The sequence below is a fragment of the Arachis duranensis genome, chromosome 3, assembly GCF_000817695.3.
Source record: "Arachis duranensis cultivar V14167 chromosome 3, aradu.V14167.gnm2.J7QH, whole genome shotgun sequence".
NCBI lineage: Eukaryota > Viridiplantae > Streptophyta > Magnoliopsida > Fabales > Fabaceae > Arachis > Arachis duranensis.
This window is the reverse complement of record NC_029774.3, coordinates 9842929-9861776: the sequence shown is the minus strand read 5'-3', so window position 1 is coordinate 9861776 and position 18848 is coordinate 9842929. Positions and strand designations below refer to the sequence as shown.

Below are 18848 nucleotides of genomic sequence, written 5' to 3'. Positions count from 1 at the left end.
GCAATAACAGAGGTCAGCAAACACTGAGTCTTGAGTTTGCTGCCACCATTGAGGGTGGCCAACTGGTCATGGCCAATGCTGGTAAAAAAAAATCCTTCTATCATAGCTTGCAGAAAGCTGCAGCATGAGATGAAGTTATGAGTCACATTTTTGTTAGACGAGCATGGCACTGCCTCTTGGCTCTTGATAATGATGCTTCTGTTGTGTTGTAGTGTTTTTTGAAATTATATTGGATAACAACAAATTCATAGTTACATTTGCTTCATCATGAGCTTTATATTTTGTTTTTCCGAGTGGATCTAAAACTTGCAAGTCTTTAGTAATGTTTGGTTTTTTATTCGGCCACTTATGTAAGCTATATTGAGCTTCATTAAGGTTACGAACAGTTATCTTAACGGTAGTGGCTCATGAGATGAATAATTTTGGTGGCTGGTAATTATTCTAATCAGGTTTGGATTGAGGAAGCACCACTCCACGCTTGTAAAGTCTAAACTAGTTTTGTTGGAACATTTTAGGCTTCGTTTGATAAAACTTTTTCAAGAGGTGTTTGTACTTCTAAAAAGCATAAATATCTCATTTTGTGTTTGGTAAATTAAAAAGTCCAATTATTTGTGCTTGCGACTTTTAAAAGTTAGGGGTGCTTTTGAAAGCACCTAAGTAGGAGCTTTTTAAAATTGGCTTGTGCTTATCAAATTTTATTTATTTTTTTGCACATATTCTGCGTTATTATATTGCTATTGAAATCTTCATATATTTCTAACTTTTCATCTTAATCTTCACAAATTCTAACATAGTCTTTATATATTTTTTATTTTTCAACCTAATCTTCACAAATTTTACTACAAATACATCTTTATCACATATTAGGTATGAACTTCTATTTATTTATATTATTTTTTTTTGCATTTTTGTATTTTTTAGTAGATCTAAAATGTTTGTTTGTTTTTAATCTGTTCTTTGAAATGTGAAGAGGTTGACGCGGTTTATGAAAATCAATCATAAAATTTTCCTTACATAAACGTTAGTTAAAAATATAATAACATGTGTAAATATTAAAATAATTTTTTATTTTAAAATTGTTTTATTTTAAAATATTATATAAAATTTTTGGATAAAGTATACTTTTTATCCCTAAAGTTTGGCAAAAGTTTCTAAAATATTCCTAAATTTTATTTTGTTTCAATTTTGTCCCAAAAGTTTTCGATTTGTATCAAATATACCCTCGACAACTAAATTTTCAAAAAAATTTAAGACCAATCTAACGATAATGCATGAAAATTATGCTTGATTTACTTGTATTGAACGTTGTTCTTATGAAATTGTTGTTAAATTGGTCTTAAATTTTTTGAAAAATTAGCCGTTAGAGGTATATTTGATGCAAATCGAAAACTTTTGGGACAAAATTGAAACAAAATAAAACTTGAGGATATTTTTAAAATTTTTGTCAAACTTTAAGGACAAAAAATATACTTTATCCAATTTTAAAAAATTTAAAAAAAGAAATTATTCTTCGTTATAAACATATTTATTATAATTTTTTAAGTCTTAAAAGCTGTTTTACTAAAAGCTTATACTTATTAAAAATCATTTTTAATTTGATTTTACTAAACATAAGTGCTGCCGCTCTTAAAAAATAATTTTTTAAAAAATAACTTTCATAAATTATTTTTAAAAAGTAAAAACTTTACCAAATTAAACTTTAATCCAATGTCCCAAGAAACAAAAACTCCTCAGCATTCGTTACAAAACCTAGTTTTTATTTCAAGCATTTAAGCATTAAGAAATATGATATAGAGGAAATAAAACAAACCGTCACCGTAGTCATACAATAAATTTGTACATTCCAATATTGTTGACCAAATTGATTAATTAATTAATTAATTAAATAATTCTTAAACTCCAGTACATTCTTTCAATTCATCAACTATAAAAAATTATTCTGTGATTAATAATAGAATAATTGATCATTTATACCCATAATAGTTCAGAACGCTGACAAATGTATCCATCGTAGAAGGAAATTGACTTTGTAACCATGAGAGATGGGTTTCGTGTGACAAAAATAGTCTGGTTTGGGTTGGCACCTGCTTCGGGTTTGTATAGTCCTACATGGCAATCCGAACCTCCCAAAGCCCAATCCACGTGGATCTGAACGTTGTATACGTAGGTAATGGTTGAAATGAAAACCTTAGCAAGCTCTCTTCCCCAATTCAAACCATAACCCCAAATCTGAAATTTTGTTGCAATTCGAACCATAACCCAGAGTGATCTCAGAACCCCAGCGATGTCATCACGCAGATTTAACTCAGATGAAAATTTTGGAACTCGCAGCAGTTCTTCAAGTTCAAAGAAGATGAAGGAGAAGAAGCTCGACGGCAAATGTTTCTGTGGGAGAGATGTTGTGTTGATGGAGTCTGGAACGATTACGAACCCTAACAGATGGTTCATCAGATGTCCTCTATGGGCGGTAAGGGACAGCTGCTGTTGTTGTTGAGGTTAGTCAATGATTTCTGAGTTTTAGTTGACAAATTTGGGATTTTTTTTCTCTTAGACAAGAGATTGCAGATACTTTGTTTGGGTGGATGAACTCGAACAAGGATGGGAGGGCCTGGCAAGATGTTTAGCCAAGAGGAAGTTCGAGCATTGTTATGCAACACCTGATGATGGATTGACTCTGAATTCAGGGGGGAAAATCTGCAAGCATCCTCAATTATGGCTAAGAAGATAGACAAATTTAGGGTTGAAATTAGGGGTGAAATTAGGGGAATTAGAGTGATGATTATTACTGTTGCACTGGGGGTAGCATTTTGTCTGTTTTATGAGTTGTATTTGGTTATGAAATCATAAGACTTGTAAAAAGAGAGGTGTTTGTTCTGTCATGGTTAATATTTTTGAATGATATTGGCATAATATGGATTGTTCCTAATCTATAATAGTTTGCTTTTCATGTGATACATTGATGTAGATACACAATGTTTGAACTTGTTGCTGCAATCTAAAATGATTCTGATAACATTAAGGATCAAACAGTAAGCTGGAAATTAGCAACCTGATAGTTTTGCTTTTCAATATATGAGTAAGGAACAAATTGGATGACGAAAATGTTGTAACAATAACAAAAGTGATATCAAAAAGAGGCAAAAGATGGCAAGTATATAATTGCCTTAACAAGTAAATTGTTCATTATATATATATATATATGCTGGAGGCACCAAATATTCTGATATTAGACAAAAAAGCCAAGTACTGGCCACTAAATTTACACCCTCAAAAAAAGCCTTACTAAGTCAAAACTAAGCAATAAGATGAAAATGCATCAGAAAACACAAGAGTTATGTATCTCACAAGTGTAACCTAAAAACAACAAAAAGCCAGATTCCAAACTTTGCAGTATTAGTCTATGATATTGGGGTCGAGTTACTGCTCCCGCTTGATAAACCATTTTTTTCTCTCTTGATCCCCGTATCCTGCCTGTGTGGAGGGAGTTGTTGCTGGCTGGTTGGCAGCTGGTGTACTTGGCTGCTGTCTTTGTCCGGTCGGAGGCAGGCGTTTAACACTTCTTCTTTTAAGCTGTTTTCTGGTTGTTGCATTGGTTGGCTGTGGCTGTGGCTGTGCAGTTGGTGGGGGAGGCATTGGGTGAGGCTGCTGCAAACCATAGAACAAGTCAGTTATTATCACACAAGGTTTGCTAGGCAGCTTAGTTAAATGATTAAAACAATGCATTTACTTGTTGAGTGTTGGTTCTTGCAGATTCGTTTCCTTCTTCAGTGGCCTCCTGTTCAGCCTGTGCAGATTCTAAGGTCTCCCCATAGTACATTTCAGCCAGTAAATCCTCATCCTCAACATCTGCTGGTGCTTGTGGGGCAGAACTCCCTTCACCTGCAGCTTCCTTCCGCTTTTTACAACTTCTCTTATTGTGACCAGCCTAATGATAAACGTATTAGTCATAATTTGAACTAGTAATCACATTTATCAATAACTATAGAACAGGACAGAATCTCAACTATAATTGGTTTACCATACCTGGAGGCAATACTTGCAGATAATAGTCCCAATCCTCCTCGTTGTTCTATGAGGGTCACTCTTCTCCTTAGGGCCATCATTTCTCTTGTCTCTCTTGAGTGTAGGTCGACCAATTGGTTTTCTATACCGTGGTGGCAGAATGGGGAGGGTATCAACATCGTGCTCCCAGTACTCCTGGCTTGGAACTGGACGCATAGTAATCTGATAGGCTGCGTTGTATGCACCCATGGTGAGCCAGTTGTGGGCATATTCTTCTGGCCTTCTGTTGTGGTAAGCTAGTGCAGCACATGCATGTCTACATGGTAAACCTGTGATTTGCCATAGTCGACAGCTGCATGTACCTTTGCCAAGATCCACACTTACCTTCGTTGGCAAACAATGCACCTCATACACATTCCCTGCGTCATCTCCAGTAGGCAGAGGCATCCATTTGTTGCTCTCTCGCTTTTCCCTCTCTAATATGCTCTGTTGGGTTGGTGCTAGTCTTCCGTTGTACCCAACCAAAGCTTTTTTGTTCCTAGCCAGAATCCTCATTACGTAGCACCTGACTTCCTCCAACATTGTAATTATCGGCTTACCCCTCATCTTCTTAACCTTGGCATTAAACACCTCGCAGTTATTGTTGGTGTAGTTGTCCAACTTAGGGTATTCACTGAAATGAGCTCTGCTCCATTGTTTGGGACTAATCTTATGCAGGTACTCCCAAGCCCCAGCATTGATGCTTTTCAGTCTCTCCATGGCAGCATTGAAGTCTTGTGTTGTGGTTGCCTTGGCACAAGACCACATGCACATTTTCAGCTGTAAGTCACTCCATTTCTTGCGAAAGTTTTGCCATATATGCATTGCACAGAATCTGTGGTTGGCATTTGGGTAAATCTCTTGTATGGCTGGGATTAGTCCCTATAGTAATTCATTTATGTAAACAATGCTCAGATTTCAAACAAACCAGAAATAGATTTAAGTATTTAGGTAGACAATTTCCCAGCACTCCAATATCAGTCTCAAAACAAAACAGAGTTGTTTATCATCCTAAAACAGATGCCAAATTCCCAGTAACAGTCTCAGCACACACCATACATATGTCTCATTGACTATTTAGCTAATCCAACAATCATAAACACATCATATCAGCACACAGCATACATATGTCTCATTGACTATTTAGGTAATCCAACAATCCTAAACACATCATATCAGCACACACCATACATATATCATCCTAAACCAGATTCCAATAATAAATCATATGTCTCATTGAGTATTTAGCTAATCCAACAATCCAAACACATCAATTTCAGTCTCATTCCGATACAGTTTTCAGCATTAAGCTACTAATGATTAAGCAATGAGATTCCAAATAACATACATAAACCAGACAGAAAACAAATAATCAGCCATACCTTATTATACATATATTAAGAGAAAACATCAAAGTCAATAAACACATGAATCAGCCATACATTCTTATAAGTAAATATGCACAAGTACCTTTTGCATATCTGACATGAAGTTAAACCCATTAGCTTGAAAATCTCCCACATCCTCCTGGAGTATCTCGAGAAACCACTTCCAACTTTCTTTGTTCTCTGATTCAACAACTGCGTAGGCAATAGGATAGATATGATTATTTGCGTCCTGTCCTATTGCAGTCAGCAACTGCCCCCCATAGTATCCTCTTATGAAGGTCCCATCCAAACCTATAAAAGGTCGACATCCTCCCACAAACCCCTTCTTGCACGCTTCAAAGCAAACATAGATCATCAGAAAAACTGGATTTGAATCAGGCATGGGATTTGTTTGTATCCTTACTGTCGAACCTGGATTAGTCTTCAATATCTAGTTACCATAATCACGAAGTCGTGCATATTGTGCAATCTCAGAACCTTCAATCCGCTCTTTTGCTTTCTTCATAGATCTATAAATTTTTCTTTCATTGATTAGTACATCATACTCGGATCTGAAGTATTGGTCAGCCTCTCTAATTGTCAAGTTTGGCTGCACTCGAATCCTCTCCTCCAACTCATCTATGACCCACTTTCCATCTGCTGACTTACATCGATTGTCCCTACTACATGTATGTTCATTTACGAATGTCTTTACCTGAAAACTTGCTGGAAATGTTCTCTTGGCACAGTATATTTGCCAAGGACACTCCTCATCATAGCATATAGCCTTCGATCTTGTAGAATCACATCGAGCAAAGAATATGCTCCTTCCAATATTGATATTAAACTTTCTGACAGCCTTCCTGAAGTGGCTTAGAGTTTCAAACTCCATCCCAACCTCCAACCGAACCTGGTTAACTGGAGCATCAGGATTGCTCTGAGGAAAAACTGGAGTTTGTTCGGTATCGTCGTCACTTGCTATGCTATGCAATTCCTCTTATTCATAGCAATGATGACCAGGATTTTCATCAGAGAAATCATCATCATCAACGGGGACGTAGAAGGTTGGAGGCTTGTCTGGATCGGGGTTTGGAATGAAAGACTGGCCTGTAGGGGGGGCCTCCTAGTTGATCTCCTCTTATTCACCTTTGGCCTTCCCTGAACCTCATCTGAAGGATTGCTCTGATCATTCTGGGGAGTCCTATTGGTGTCAGAGGGTGGGACTGTCTGAGAGATTGATTGTGAGAGTGGATTCCCATATGGATGAGGGGTGTATTGGGTTAGTTGTTCTGGTTCAAGAGGTGCAGAGACATTGGGTTCAGAAGCAGGGACTGAGTCTGAACAAGCAGTGTGTGTTGGGTGTTGATCTTGTTCAATAGGTGGCTGGGAAGGTTGGGACTGACTTGGTGGTGGTTTATCTGGTATGCCAGGTGTTGGGGGAGGCTGAGAAACCTGTCCTGCCTCAACAGATCCTGAGAGTTGTGGGTCTGCTGTCTCCTCTTCCATACTGATATTGTGGTTTATCTGGGCCTTACTCCTTTTTCGGTCATCCATCCCAACTTGCAGATTACTTACAATATCAGCATCATCCTCATCTTCTACTACTATCAACCTTCTTTTGGGACTCTTTTCGGAGTTGGAACCCTTTTAGCACAACGCTTTACTATCATCTTTGATGGAGTCATGTTGTTCTCCTCCACTAACACAGGCTCATCCACCGGATGCTCTGTATATACATTTACTCTGTTACTGTTCTTCACAGCTGCCTCATACATCCTAACTATATCCATGTCAACCTTGAGGTCCCTCAACCCATCATCAAGCCCTTTCCCAGGTTCCAGCCAGAAAAATTTAGAAACAGATGTATATCCTATGTCCTTCACCAAATCAGATACGAAAAAACCATTCAAGGTATCAACATTAACCCTCTCTATCTCTGTGACTTCACCACCAACATAAGTAAGCTTCCCACACGACCCTCTCTCAAACTGTCCTCTATGATTAATACACAGTGTTATATGGATGGTGGTCATTCCTGAAACTGAAATAAACCAACACATTCTAAGATAACAGTGCATGTTACTACATCTAACACAAACCATAAATCAACTACTTCAGCACCTAACAGAAACCCTAAATCAATTAATCAACTAATTTAGCAACTCTCAGCCATGATTTCATATGGTAATGTAATCTGTCCAACTAGTCTCAGTGACATTTGAAATAAATTAACACTAGCAATGACATACCTCAGCTCTCTGCCGAGCAAAGGGGGTAACCTCTACATCGTCGGCGACGAAATCCCAGGGTTCGAGCTCCGCTGCCTATTCCTTGCAAGTTCCTCTACCACGTTCTCGTTTTGATGGCTCTGTCCTGCTCCAAATGCCTTTTCTAACTTCCGAATGACAACGTTGAAAGCCGTAGCTTCAGGGTGATGGTTTGGGAGTGTTCCCGGCGTCTTCTCCGGCTAGAAAACAAAAGGACGTTCTCTGCTAGGGCATAGTCAGGGTCCCGCGAATTTCTCTTCAATGTTAAATTGTTTAATGTTAAATTCCACGTGGATTGGGTTTTGGGAGGTTCAGATTGCCATGTAGGACTATACAAACTCGAAGCAGGTGCCAACCCAAGCCAGGCTATTTTTGTCGCACGGAGCCCATCTCTCATGGTTACAAAGTCAGTTTCCTTCTACGATGGGTACATTTGACAGCGTTCTGAACTATCATGGGTACAAATGGTCAATTATTCTTAATAATACCACTATATAACAAATTGGACCATATATAATTTATAAAATATAAAATTAACATCAATTATTTGATTTCATACCTTTTCATTTCTCTACTAACCTTAGACCAAAAAAATGGTAGTTAAATTGGATTGATGTTCCCGCCGAGTGCACTGAATGGCTTCCCTGATTCATGTTGAGTCACTGTTGCAGAAATGCAACTCCTTGATTCAAATCAAGCAGTTCCAAGCTCATCTCATCACCACTGGGAAATTCCAATCCCACCCTTCACGGACTAAGCTCATCGAGCTCTGCGCCCTCTCCCCTGCCGCCGGCAACCTCTCCTTCGCCGCCGAAATTTTCCGGCAAGTTAACGCTCCCAAAACCAACGACTGGAACGCCATCCTCCGAGGCCTCGCGCAAAGTCCAAATCCCACGAACGCCATCACGTGGTTCCGCACCATTTCACGCAGCCCCCAAAAGATCGATGCTTTAACGTGTTCCTTCGCACTCAAGGCATGCGCTCGTGCATTGGCACTTTCTGAAGGTACCCAAATACATTCTCAGATTCTGCGTTTTGGGTTTGATGCTGATGTGTTGTTGGTCACCACTTTGTTGGATGTGTATGCTAAAAGTGGCGATCTTGATGCTGCCAAGCAGGTGTTTGATGAAATGTCTATACGAGACATCGCGTCTTGGAACGTGATGATTTCTGGGTTGGCGCAGGGGAGCTGGCCTAATGAAGCTATAGATTTGTTTAATAGGATGAAGGAAGAGGGTTGGAGGCCTGATGAGGTGACTGTTCTTGGAGCGCTCTCGGCTTGTTCCCAATTGGGTGCTGTGAGGCAGGGAGAGATTGTTCACAGGTACATAGTGGATGAGAAGTTGGATATGAATGGGATTGTTTGTAATGCACTCATTGATATGTATGGAAAATGTGGTTTCGTCGATAAAGCTTATTTGGTCTTCAATAAGATGAGTTGCAAGAAGACTTTAATCACTTGGAACACGATGATAATGGCGTTTGCAATGAATGGTGATGGATATAAGGCACTTGATCTGTTGGATCAAATGGTTCTAGAAGGAATGCTTCCTGATGATGTATCATATCTTTCTGCATTATGTGCATGTAACCATGCTGGTTTGGTGGAAGAAGGGGTTAGATTGCTTGATACAATGATTGAGTGTCGGGTGAAGCCTAATGTTAAGCATTATGGGACTGTGGTTGATTTGTTGGGTCGAGCAGGACGGCTCCAAGAAGCCTATGATATTATAAACTCCATGCCTATGATGCCTGATATAGTATTTTGGCAAACTTTGCTTGGGGCTAGCAAGACTTATGGGAATGTGGAGATGGCAGAGATTGCATCGAAGAAACTAGTGGAGATGGGATCTAATGCTAGTGGGGATTTCGTCTTGTTATCGAATGTTTATGCTGCACAGCAGAGGTGGCATGATGTAGGGAGGGTGAGGGAGACCATGAAAAATAGTGATGTAAGGAAGGTACCGGGATTCAGTTACACAGAGATAGATGGCAAGATGCACAAGTTCGTGAATGCTGATCAAAGTCACCCGAATTCAAAAGAAATTTATATGAAGCTGGACGAGATCAGATTTAAGATTAAAGCCTATGGATATGATGCTGAGACTAATCTTGTGTTGCATGATATTGGAGACGAGGACAAGGAAAATGTTTTGAATTTTCACAGTGAGAAATTGGCTGTGGCATATAGTTTGATTAGTACAAGAGATGGAACACCAATTCATGTAATAAAGAACCTTAGAATATGTGTAGATTGTCATGCTGTGCTAAAAATTATATCCAAAATTTATAGTAGGGAGATCATTGTGCGCGATAGAGCACGATTTCACAGATTTAAAGAGGGGGAATGTTCTTGCAGAGATTATTGGTGAATTAAGAAGTAAACAAATGCTTCTCATATCATTTTGATGTAGTTTCATTGATAAATTGGATACAGCTTTTTATTCTGCTGTACTTATTATAATTGAAAGTGAAATAAATGTCTGTGTAGACAAAGTTAGACTCTGGAAATTGACAATTTTTTGCACTTAATTCTAATATTCTTTTGTTATTGTGAGAAAGGAACATGTAAAGTAGCAACTGCAGCACACTCACAAACTCAATTAAGCACTAAAAGCAACGAGAACCATATCTGAGAAGTCCATATGTTGAAGCAATTGAAACTAATCCATATATGGAAGAACGACTATCTTGTCAAAAATTGCATCTACAATTTAGAACAAAGATTCTAAAATAATGCAGCATCACAAGACATATTCAGTTAACTATGAACTATCACTGGCATTCAGGACAATCACCATGAGCTATTTATAGCAGTTCCACCTCCATCTGTATAAGAACTAGGACATCCTTCACTCGTGAGCTAATCTTTTGGGTTGAGTTAGGTATATTCAATTTTAATAGGTGGCTTAATTAGCCACCTTCCATGTTTCTGAATTATGAAAATTTCCTAATCCCCCCAAAACAAAAGAAAATGCTGAACACGAATAAAAGAATTGACAGACAGGAGCATCCATTACACCCCAACAATAGGTGTCTAGTCCTCCATAACTATAGCTAAACTACTTACAACTTCCAAAAATATGAAAAGGTTTAGTTGCAAGGATACCGTTTGAGCTGTATCATGGACCTATGAAGGGCAATAAAGATACAGATGCTACCATCCATAGCCTGGGAAACAAAAAAGGCATCATATAACAAATAATATAAAATAGAGAAATATATATAAAATACAGATGCATATATGATAAACTTTTTTTATGACTCGGCATTTCCAGAATAGAGACAGACAACTTGCTAAGAATACTACTTCAAGTTCTCTACCAGATGTTTAATCAAGCATCTGACAGAGTAAGCAGCCTAAAATATGTACAAATTATAATAATAACTTTTAAATCAAGGAACTGGATGAATGACTAATATCTGGTGCAAAGGTTAAAAAATATTGCAAGACTACAGGCATAACAGCACGAGTTATTGGTGTCAGTTCCAGTGTACTGATAGAAGGCTCTGTTAAAGAAGAATGTCCTAGTCCTACAAGTTAAAAATCTGATTTTTGGCTTCGGATGCAGCAAATGGCACAAATTACTGTCTGATACTTGAGCCGTGTGATGTTCATGGTAAAATAAACAAGTATAAGCACCTATTTGGTTGGATTTGAATCCTTTAAAGTGCCGGAGTTGTACAGTGATGAATTGAGCAGGTAACCACAAATCCACCACCCATTTGGTGAGTTGAAGGTACATAAAAACATATCTTTAACAAGCAACTATAAGTATAAGTTGACAGAATTTTAAACTGGCTTAAATATCATTGTTCATTGGCTATCAAAACTATCAGATCAATTTGCATAAGGCAAACTTCCTGGTGGCAAAAGGAGGTAAATAACATCATCCGAAAGATAATGGAAACAACATTAGAAAATGTTCAAAGAACTGGATAAATAAATCAGCAGAACTAATTCATAGAATCATCCCAGGAAGCAAAAAAGGTGATGGTTCAAGAGCTAGGCACGCTTGGCACTGCAGGCTAGTTGTGCACCGGCTTGTGATCCCTCCACTGTTGGGAACCAGAGGTGTTCGCTGCTCTGTGAAGCCAGCCTGACGCAGTGCCCTCAAGTCTAGGAGACAGGACACTCGAGCCTTCGCCCAGGCGCCCTAACTCAACTCTCAACTTGGAGTGGGCAAGCCAGAATGATGCAGCCACCAACCCAACCAAGCATAGCCAGAACCATGTTCCATCACCTTAGGGCCCCCACTTGGGTTACAAGTTAGTGCTACCTAACTCGGCGATTAAACACTCCTGTCAGAATGCCTATAAGCATTGGATTCTGTGCTACCTTACTCGATGTGAGACTTGAAAGGTTGCTAATAATTACTCGAGTTGAACCTCCCGACTAATTTGTTTATGCCAATGTGGATGGGATTAAGTTTAAGACTAAGGCCCATGGATATGCAGCTGAAACTAATGGGAGAGGAGAAGGAAAATGCTTTGAATTATTTGTGAAAATTGACTGTGGCATAAATATAGTTTGATTTATACGAGTGATAGAACACCTTTTCATGTTATAAAGAACCTTGGAATATGTTTAAATTGCATTGTGATGCTGTTCTAAAATTATATCGAAGATTTAGGAAGAGGCTAAAAATCAATTTCACAATAAAAAGAGAGTAGAATAAAAATTTTAGGAGGGCTAGAATAAAGTTTACATAAATTTATGAAAAGAAAAAATTTGGGGGCTCGGCCTCTGGGGATTATTGAAAGGGAAAGAAATGTCCGGACTAACAAAGTTAGATTCACGAAATTAACAGTTTGTTGCAGACTTGTCAATACTAACATTCTTATTATTATTATTATTATTATTATTATTATGGGAAGAAGCATGTGAAGTAGTCAAGTAGTAGCAGCTGCAACACACTTTGCACAAAACCATCAGACTCAAATGTAAAATGGTAAAACTAATTAGATTAGAGGTATTTATGAGGCTTATATCAATGAATGAGAGGGATTAGTTTGACAATACTGGATAATCTATATAGTATTGAAGATAGATGACATTATCAAAGACTGTTACTACAGCACCACGAGATCAAGTTTAAGATTAAAGCCTATGGAAATAATGTTGAGAATAATCTTGTGTTGCAAGATATGGGAGACGAGGACAAGGAAAATGTGTAGATTGTCATGCCGTGCTAAAAATTATATTCAAAATTTATAACAGGGAGATCACTGTGCGCGATAGAGCACTATTTCACAGATTTAAAGAGGGTGAGTGTTCTTGTAGAGGTTACACTTAAATGCTAATATTCTTTTGTTATTATGTGAAAGGAGCATGTGAATTGTGAAGTAGCAACTGCAGCACACTTGCCATAACCATTAGACTCGAAGTGTATTAATAGAGCAAAAAGGTGACGGTTCAAGAGCTAGGCACACCTGGCAATGCGGACTAATGTTGCAGCAGCTTGTGATCCCTCCACCGTTGGGAGCCCGCTGTTTTCGCTGCTCTGTGAAGCCAGCCTGGTGCAGTGCCCGAGTCTAGGAGCCAGGACACTTGAGCTTTATGGATAGGGAGACTTATTGAGCGTGATGGGTTTGGATTCTCTGAAGTTTGAATTTCACTTTAGAGAGTAAAGTGTGATCTCTCACCATTTATTTTATAGATGGGACCAAAATTTAGAAGATCCAAATTCGAGTGTGATAGGGAGATTATTGAGCGTGATAGAGGGTTAATGATAGGGAGATTATACATTATACAATCCTGTCAGATTTATGATAGGGAGATTATTGAGCGTGATAGAGGGTTAATGTTCTTGGCTTCTTGCAAGACTAGTGGTGAATTAAAAAACAAATACTTTCCATTCTGCTATACCTATTTCTTAATTATGGATACATAGCTCCTGGTGAGTATACAAATTCTCTTACCTTGTAAATATTCTTTTGAATTAGTATTCGTTGTGCCTTATGAGTAGTATTCATTGTGAAACTGCAGAATATGGATACAGTTTGAGGATCACAGAGAAAAGCGATTTGTATAGTTACGGAGTGGTGCTACTCGAGGTGTTAACAGGGATGGAGCCAACAGGGTGCACACATTGTCTAGCTATGAAATCAGAGTGAAGAAAAGAGACTTCACATCAATCCTTGACCAGAATCTGATACTGCAATGTGGAACAAGGATCCCTGAGATGCTTCGGCTCTCTTACGTGTGAATCCTTACCAGAAGAAAGGCCTGCCATGAAAGATGTAACAGCAATGCTTAAGGAGATCAGACATGAAAATGATGAATTCGAGAAGCCGAATTTCCTCCATAAAGGCATGGTTACAAATACTAAAGCAGCTGTTCATTGTTCAAGTTTCTCTAGATCATGTCAGCCACTAATAGATTCACCATCTTCTTCATAGTAACCATATTGATTGTTATTATTTATTAGAGCAAATACTTTCTATTATGCTGTACGTATTTGTTAATTGAAAATGAAAGAAATGGCTGGAATTTACAATATAAAAAAAGTGACGGTTCAAGAGCTAGGAACACCAGGCATTGTGGGCTAATGGTGCAGCAGCTTGTAATCCCTCCACTGTTAGAAGCCAGAGGTGATCGTTGCTCTGTGAAGCCAGCCTAACGCGGTGCCCTCTAGTTTAGGAGCCAGGACACTTGAGCCTTCGCCCAAGAACCATGACCCAACTTTCAACTTGGAGCGGGCAAGCCAACATGGAACAACCACCAGCCCAACCAAGCATAGCCAAAGCCATGTTCCATCACCTTAATGCCCCCACTTGGGTTACAAGCTAGCGTTACCGAACTCGGTGAACTGACATTCCTGTCCGAGCGGTTATAAAAATTGTTATGTTTTGCTCATTCCTCGATGTGAGACTTAGAGCTATTGCGTGCGTCAAAAGAATAACACTACTCATGTATATAACAACAGAAGCAAACTGACCATACTTTCAGAGAGACAGACCACAAATAATAACATTAAGAGCAGCACAAGAAACAGATTGGAATAACGCGAGATTTGTGGGATTGAATTATACGAGTTTATCTTTTATGGGCATCTTATGTGAACACTTTTCTTTAAGTCATGCATATAAATACATAATAGCTTATCTTTTATATTCTTAGCCTTGTTATGAATTTAATTGACCCATCCATGTATGTGCCACTTCCACAGATTTGAGGGGCAAGCTAAGTTGATAATGTTTTTTTCTTTTTTCTTTTTTAATAAAGTTGATAAGTTTTATTATCATCAAGTGTACCTCTGAGAAAGAAAATCTTATCCAAATCCAAGTAGTATATAATGGGATCATTATCCTAAGTTTCATATCAGTTAATTAAGCCGAGTATATCAGTCATGTCTGATGAGTCATGATTTGTAGAGGTTAAACCGTATGTAAAATTAAAGTATATTGAATAATAATGAATTTCTATATGAAGTATCTGCCTAATGGAGGACGTTATATTATTTGGGAGGACCAAACTCATTAAAAAAATCATTAATAAAATATAAATATAAATGATATGACATGATAAAAAAATGCTAAAAATACCTTAAAAAATTGATACTAATATTCTTAAAAGACGATAAAAACATTTTTAAAAGTATGACTATATATTTTGAAAAACGATTTTAAATATCTGATTTGATAAGATTTTTATTTTGAGAATAGTAAAAAAAATTAAAAATAAAATGATATTTATGAAAGATATTTATCATCATTTATTAAAAAAAAAGGATATTTCTTCTTGTTACTTGTCAATTTTTGAAAATCTTAGAGAGAGAGAGATATATATATATTCAAAATAGACTTTTGGATTTAAGAAGAGGCATGCAAGTGCAATAAAAGGCATATGCGGCACAATAATCCGGTGCCCTTTCCAGCAATGAAAACCATGTTAGTGATGATAACAATGAAAAGACAAAGAGGATAATGGATAACGGTCAACGGTCAAAGCTCAAAGGAAAGTTATTCAAGGTACGCAAATTACAGGAACACAAGTCGTTAATAACATGACATGTCACATTCTTAATTATAAGTAGTGGAACTCTCATAATAAATCAAGTTTATTCTCACAAGCTAAGTCATTAGTTAAGCTCACCACCTCATTAATTATTGCCATCAAATTAAATTCAGGTATATTTGTCCAATGACAAAACAAATTTGGAGTAGTTCAAGTAAGAAAACTACATATCATAGGAGTAGGTTGTCACTGATGATGCTATAACTACTCCAAAAAATTATGTTATTAAAGACAGATACACCATTACTTATTCCAAGAACACACTTTTAATTAACGTTTATAGTGAGATCCAAAATATATATACGTACTAAGTTAGTTAAAGGAGTAAATCCCTAAAATAGTCTTTTAGATTGGTCCGTACATTAATATTGTCTCTCAATTTTCAAATGCTCTAAATGCACCCTCTAATTTGAACTCCGTGCGAAATTTTGATCCTTCCATTCAATTTCGGCATGACTCAGCGTTCCACCTCAGTTTCTCCTTTCTTCCTCTCTGTTGACCCTGCTGTCTCACCTTCGTCTCATTGCTGCTCCTCTTTACATCGAACTTCATCGCGTTTGCCACCTCCTCCAGTCGAGATATCACGCTGCTCGCCGTTCCCGCCGTCGCAAACCTCATCTCCTCCCTCTCTTCCTTCCCTCTTCTTCTCCTCAAACAACCTCAACAAATCAAACCCTTCGGATAACGATATTATGAGAAACGCGCTCATCGTCGATGGCTGCTTCATCTTCTCCTCTATCTCTTTCTCCTTCTCCTCTTCATCTTCCTCCTTCATCCCCCGTAGCATGTTCTTCGGAACAGGTTTCTTGAACCACGGTGACTCCATGATTTTCGAAATGATGATGCGAGAATTCGGATCCGGATTGAGCAGCTTGGTGATGAGCCTCCTTGCATCGCCGGAGAACCACCGTGGACACTTGAAATCTCCTCTATAAATCTTCTTGTACATCGCAAAAAGGTTATCGTCCTGAAAAGGCAAGCAACCTGTAAGAAGCACAAACAGGATGACGCCGCAAGACCATATATTGGCCTTGGCGCCGTCGTATCCCTTCCGCGCGAGCACCTCCGACGACACTACAAGGTTTTTAATAATTAGTAGAGGTTTTTTAGTGGGAATTTTTAAAACCTACACAAAATATTTTATTTGTGGCAAATTATGAAACTCCCCTGCATAATTATAAAAAATTCCCCCAAGCCCCACTGTTACACATAATTAAAATTCCCAAACTCCCTCCAAACAAACCCTAAAGCCATCACTCGTCGCCGTATGAGAGAGAAGATCTCGTCAAATCCAAAATGATTATCAAGCTTCAACCCTAAAGCTCACAGCTATCGCCGCCTCCATCGCCACCACCATCACCACCACTATATCCATTTGTGTCCTTGCCGCCACCGCATGCTTTGATAATCTCTTTTTCTGTTGTCTCCTCCGTCGATGCATCGTCTCCTTTGGTCGCGACGCGGTAACTTTTGAGATTTCCCTCTCTGTCTCTGTCTTTCTCTGTCTCTCTCTCTTTTCATTCTTCGTGGAATCTTTTCGATTATAGTTTGATTTATTACTTCTCTACTTTTAGATTTGGCTTTTTTACCTTTGCAATTATTCAGTGAATTTGATGGCGACACAATTAGTCTAGATATTTTTGCATATTGATTTTGCGAAAAAAAAATTGTTTCTATCTAGCTATTCAAGGAATCAGTGATTTTCGACAATATTTAAAGTTTGATTTCTATACATATGCCGAAGTGCCGCAAGTTATGTGCAACAAGCCGTCCTGGCGGAGATGCTCGGAGAAATTAGTGCTAAGTCCGAAGTCAGAGACCTTGAGGTTGCCGTTGTCGTCAAGGAGAAGATTCTCTGGCTTGAGATTGCAGTGGTAGAGAAATCGACGGCGGAGATAAGCTGGTGGAGGTAGAGCCTCGCAAGGTCCTCCCTCATGCATCTCTTTGTGGCAATTTTGTTGAAGAGCTCGTCCCCGGAAGAGCTCCATGGCGATGTAGCTCTTGGATTTGGAGGCCATTACTTCGTGGAGCGCAATGAAATGAGGATGCTTTATCATCTTCATCACCGAGATCTCTCTCTTAATCTGCCTCATCATCCCAACCTTTATCATCTTCTCTTTTCCAACTACTTTCATCACCACGTGGAGATAGAACCGCCAGCTCAGCGCTCCGACTGCTGAGTCATGTCGGAATTAGATGGAAGGACCAGAATTTTGCACGAAATTTAAATTGAAGGATGTATTTAGAGCATTTAGAAATCGAAAGACAATATTAATGTACAGACCAATTTAAAAGATATTTTAGAAATTTAAAAATAGAGAATTATCAACCTGAAATATAATACAAAGTCAACTAATTTATATAATACATATATATATATGACTTCTAAGAACTAATGCAACGAATATCAAACACTTGAAATAATCTATCGTACAATTAATTAATTATTATATAAAGATGAAGAGTTGGCTTTAAGTGCGACCTGGAACTTTCATGCATAGGTGACTACGTGTTGTATAATTTTTTTGCTTGTCGAACCTAAATTCCAATCTACTTTTTAAAATTTGCAGTAGTCTTCTCCATAAATTCTCTCTTTCATTAGCAGAAAATTTTAATTTAAAAAAAAACCAACAAAATTTATTATTTTAATTATTATTTTTAGTTAATATTTTAAAATATTAATCAATTGTTAATAAAAATAATAAATTCTACTGTCCTCCAATATTTTTTTTTTTAAATTGATTCATGTTTCGTTATATTATAATTATAATAAACGTACACTATTTGTTTAACACTACTAATAATAAGAGAGTAGATAATTTGCTGGATAGGTACGATGTACATAAGAACAAAAAATCATCAAACATATATATAAATTAAATGAAGCTATACCTTATGACCTTTACACATGTGAGCTTATGAATAATAACACCTATCACACGTAAGAATTTATCAATTCCTATAGCTACCGTATACATCTATTTCAACGTTATTTTTTTTATGAGTAGTGCTAGGGAGCTAATGGGCTATGTGTACAATGTGTACAATGGGCTAAATTTCTAGTTTATGAATAAAATGAACATCACCTATACTATCCAGAATAACCATCCAGATACCAGGGATAATAAACATCTCACGTTATAAAAAGCTAAT

The 18848-nt window shown here is 37.7% G+C and overlaps 4 protein-coding genes across 4 annotated transcripts in view; 2 read left to right on the top strand and 2 right to left on the bottom strand.

Moving 5' to 3' along the window:
- LOC107477461 (protein RETICULATA-RELATED 4, chloroplastic) overlaps positions 1–277 on the top strand; it is a gene marked incomplete in the record, with an annotated part of 3307 nt that extends 3030 nt beyond the window's left edge. The window contains 1 exon segment of the mRNA XM_016097493.3: positions 1–277.
- A 7980-nt stretch (positions 278–8257) lies between these two features.
- On the top strand, positions 8258–10136 carry LOC107477460 (pentatricopeptide repeat-containing protein At1g34160). The gene has a single exon (XM_016097492.3). It carries the CDS (start codon positions 8311–8313, stop codon positions 10045–10047), a length of 1737 nt encoding a protein of 578 aa, XP_015952978.1. The 5' UTR covers positions 8258–8310; the 3' UTR covers positions 10048–10136.
- Positions 10137–16215: 6079 nt separating this feature from the next.
- Positions 16216–17136, bottom strand: LOC107477491 (CBL-interacting serine/threonine-protein kinase 6-like). Its single transcript, XM_052258132.1, has 2 exons — positions 17023–17136; positions 16216–16662 (listed from the first exon to the last, which is right to left on the bottom strand). Exons 1-2 carry the CDS (start codon positions 17134–17136, stop codon positions 16216–16218), a joined length of 561 nt encoding a protein of 186 aa, XP_052114092.1.
- A 286-nt stretch (positions 17137–17422) lies between these two features.
- On the bottom strand, positions 17423–17830 carry LOC107477492 (CBL-interacting serine/threonine-protein kinase 6-like). The gene has a single exon (XM_016097528.3). It carries the CDS (start codon positions 17828–17830, stop codon positions 17423–17425), a length of 408 nt encoding a protein of 135 aa, XP_015953014.1.
- Positions 17831–18848: the final 1018 nt, after the last annotated feature.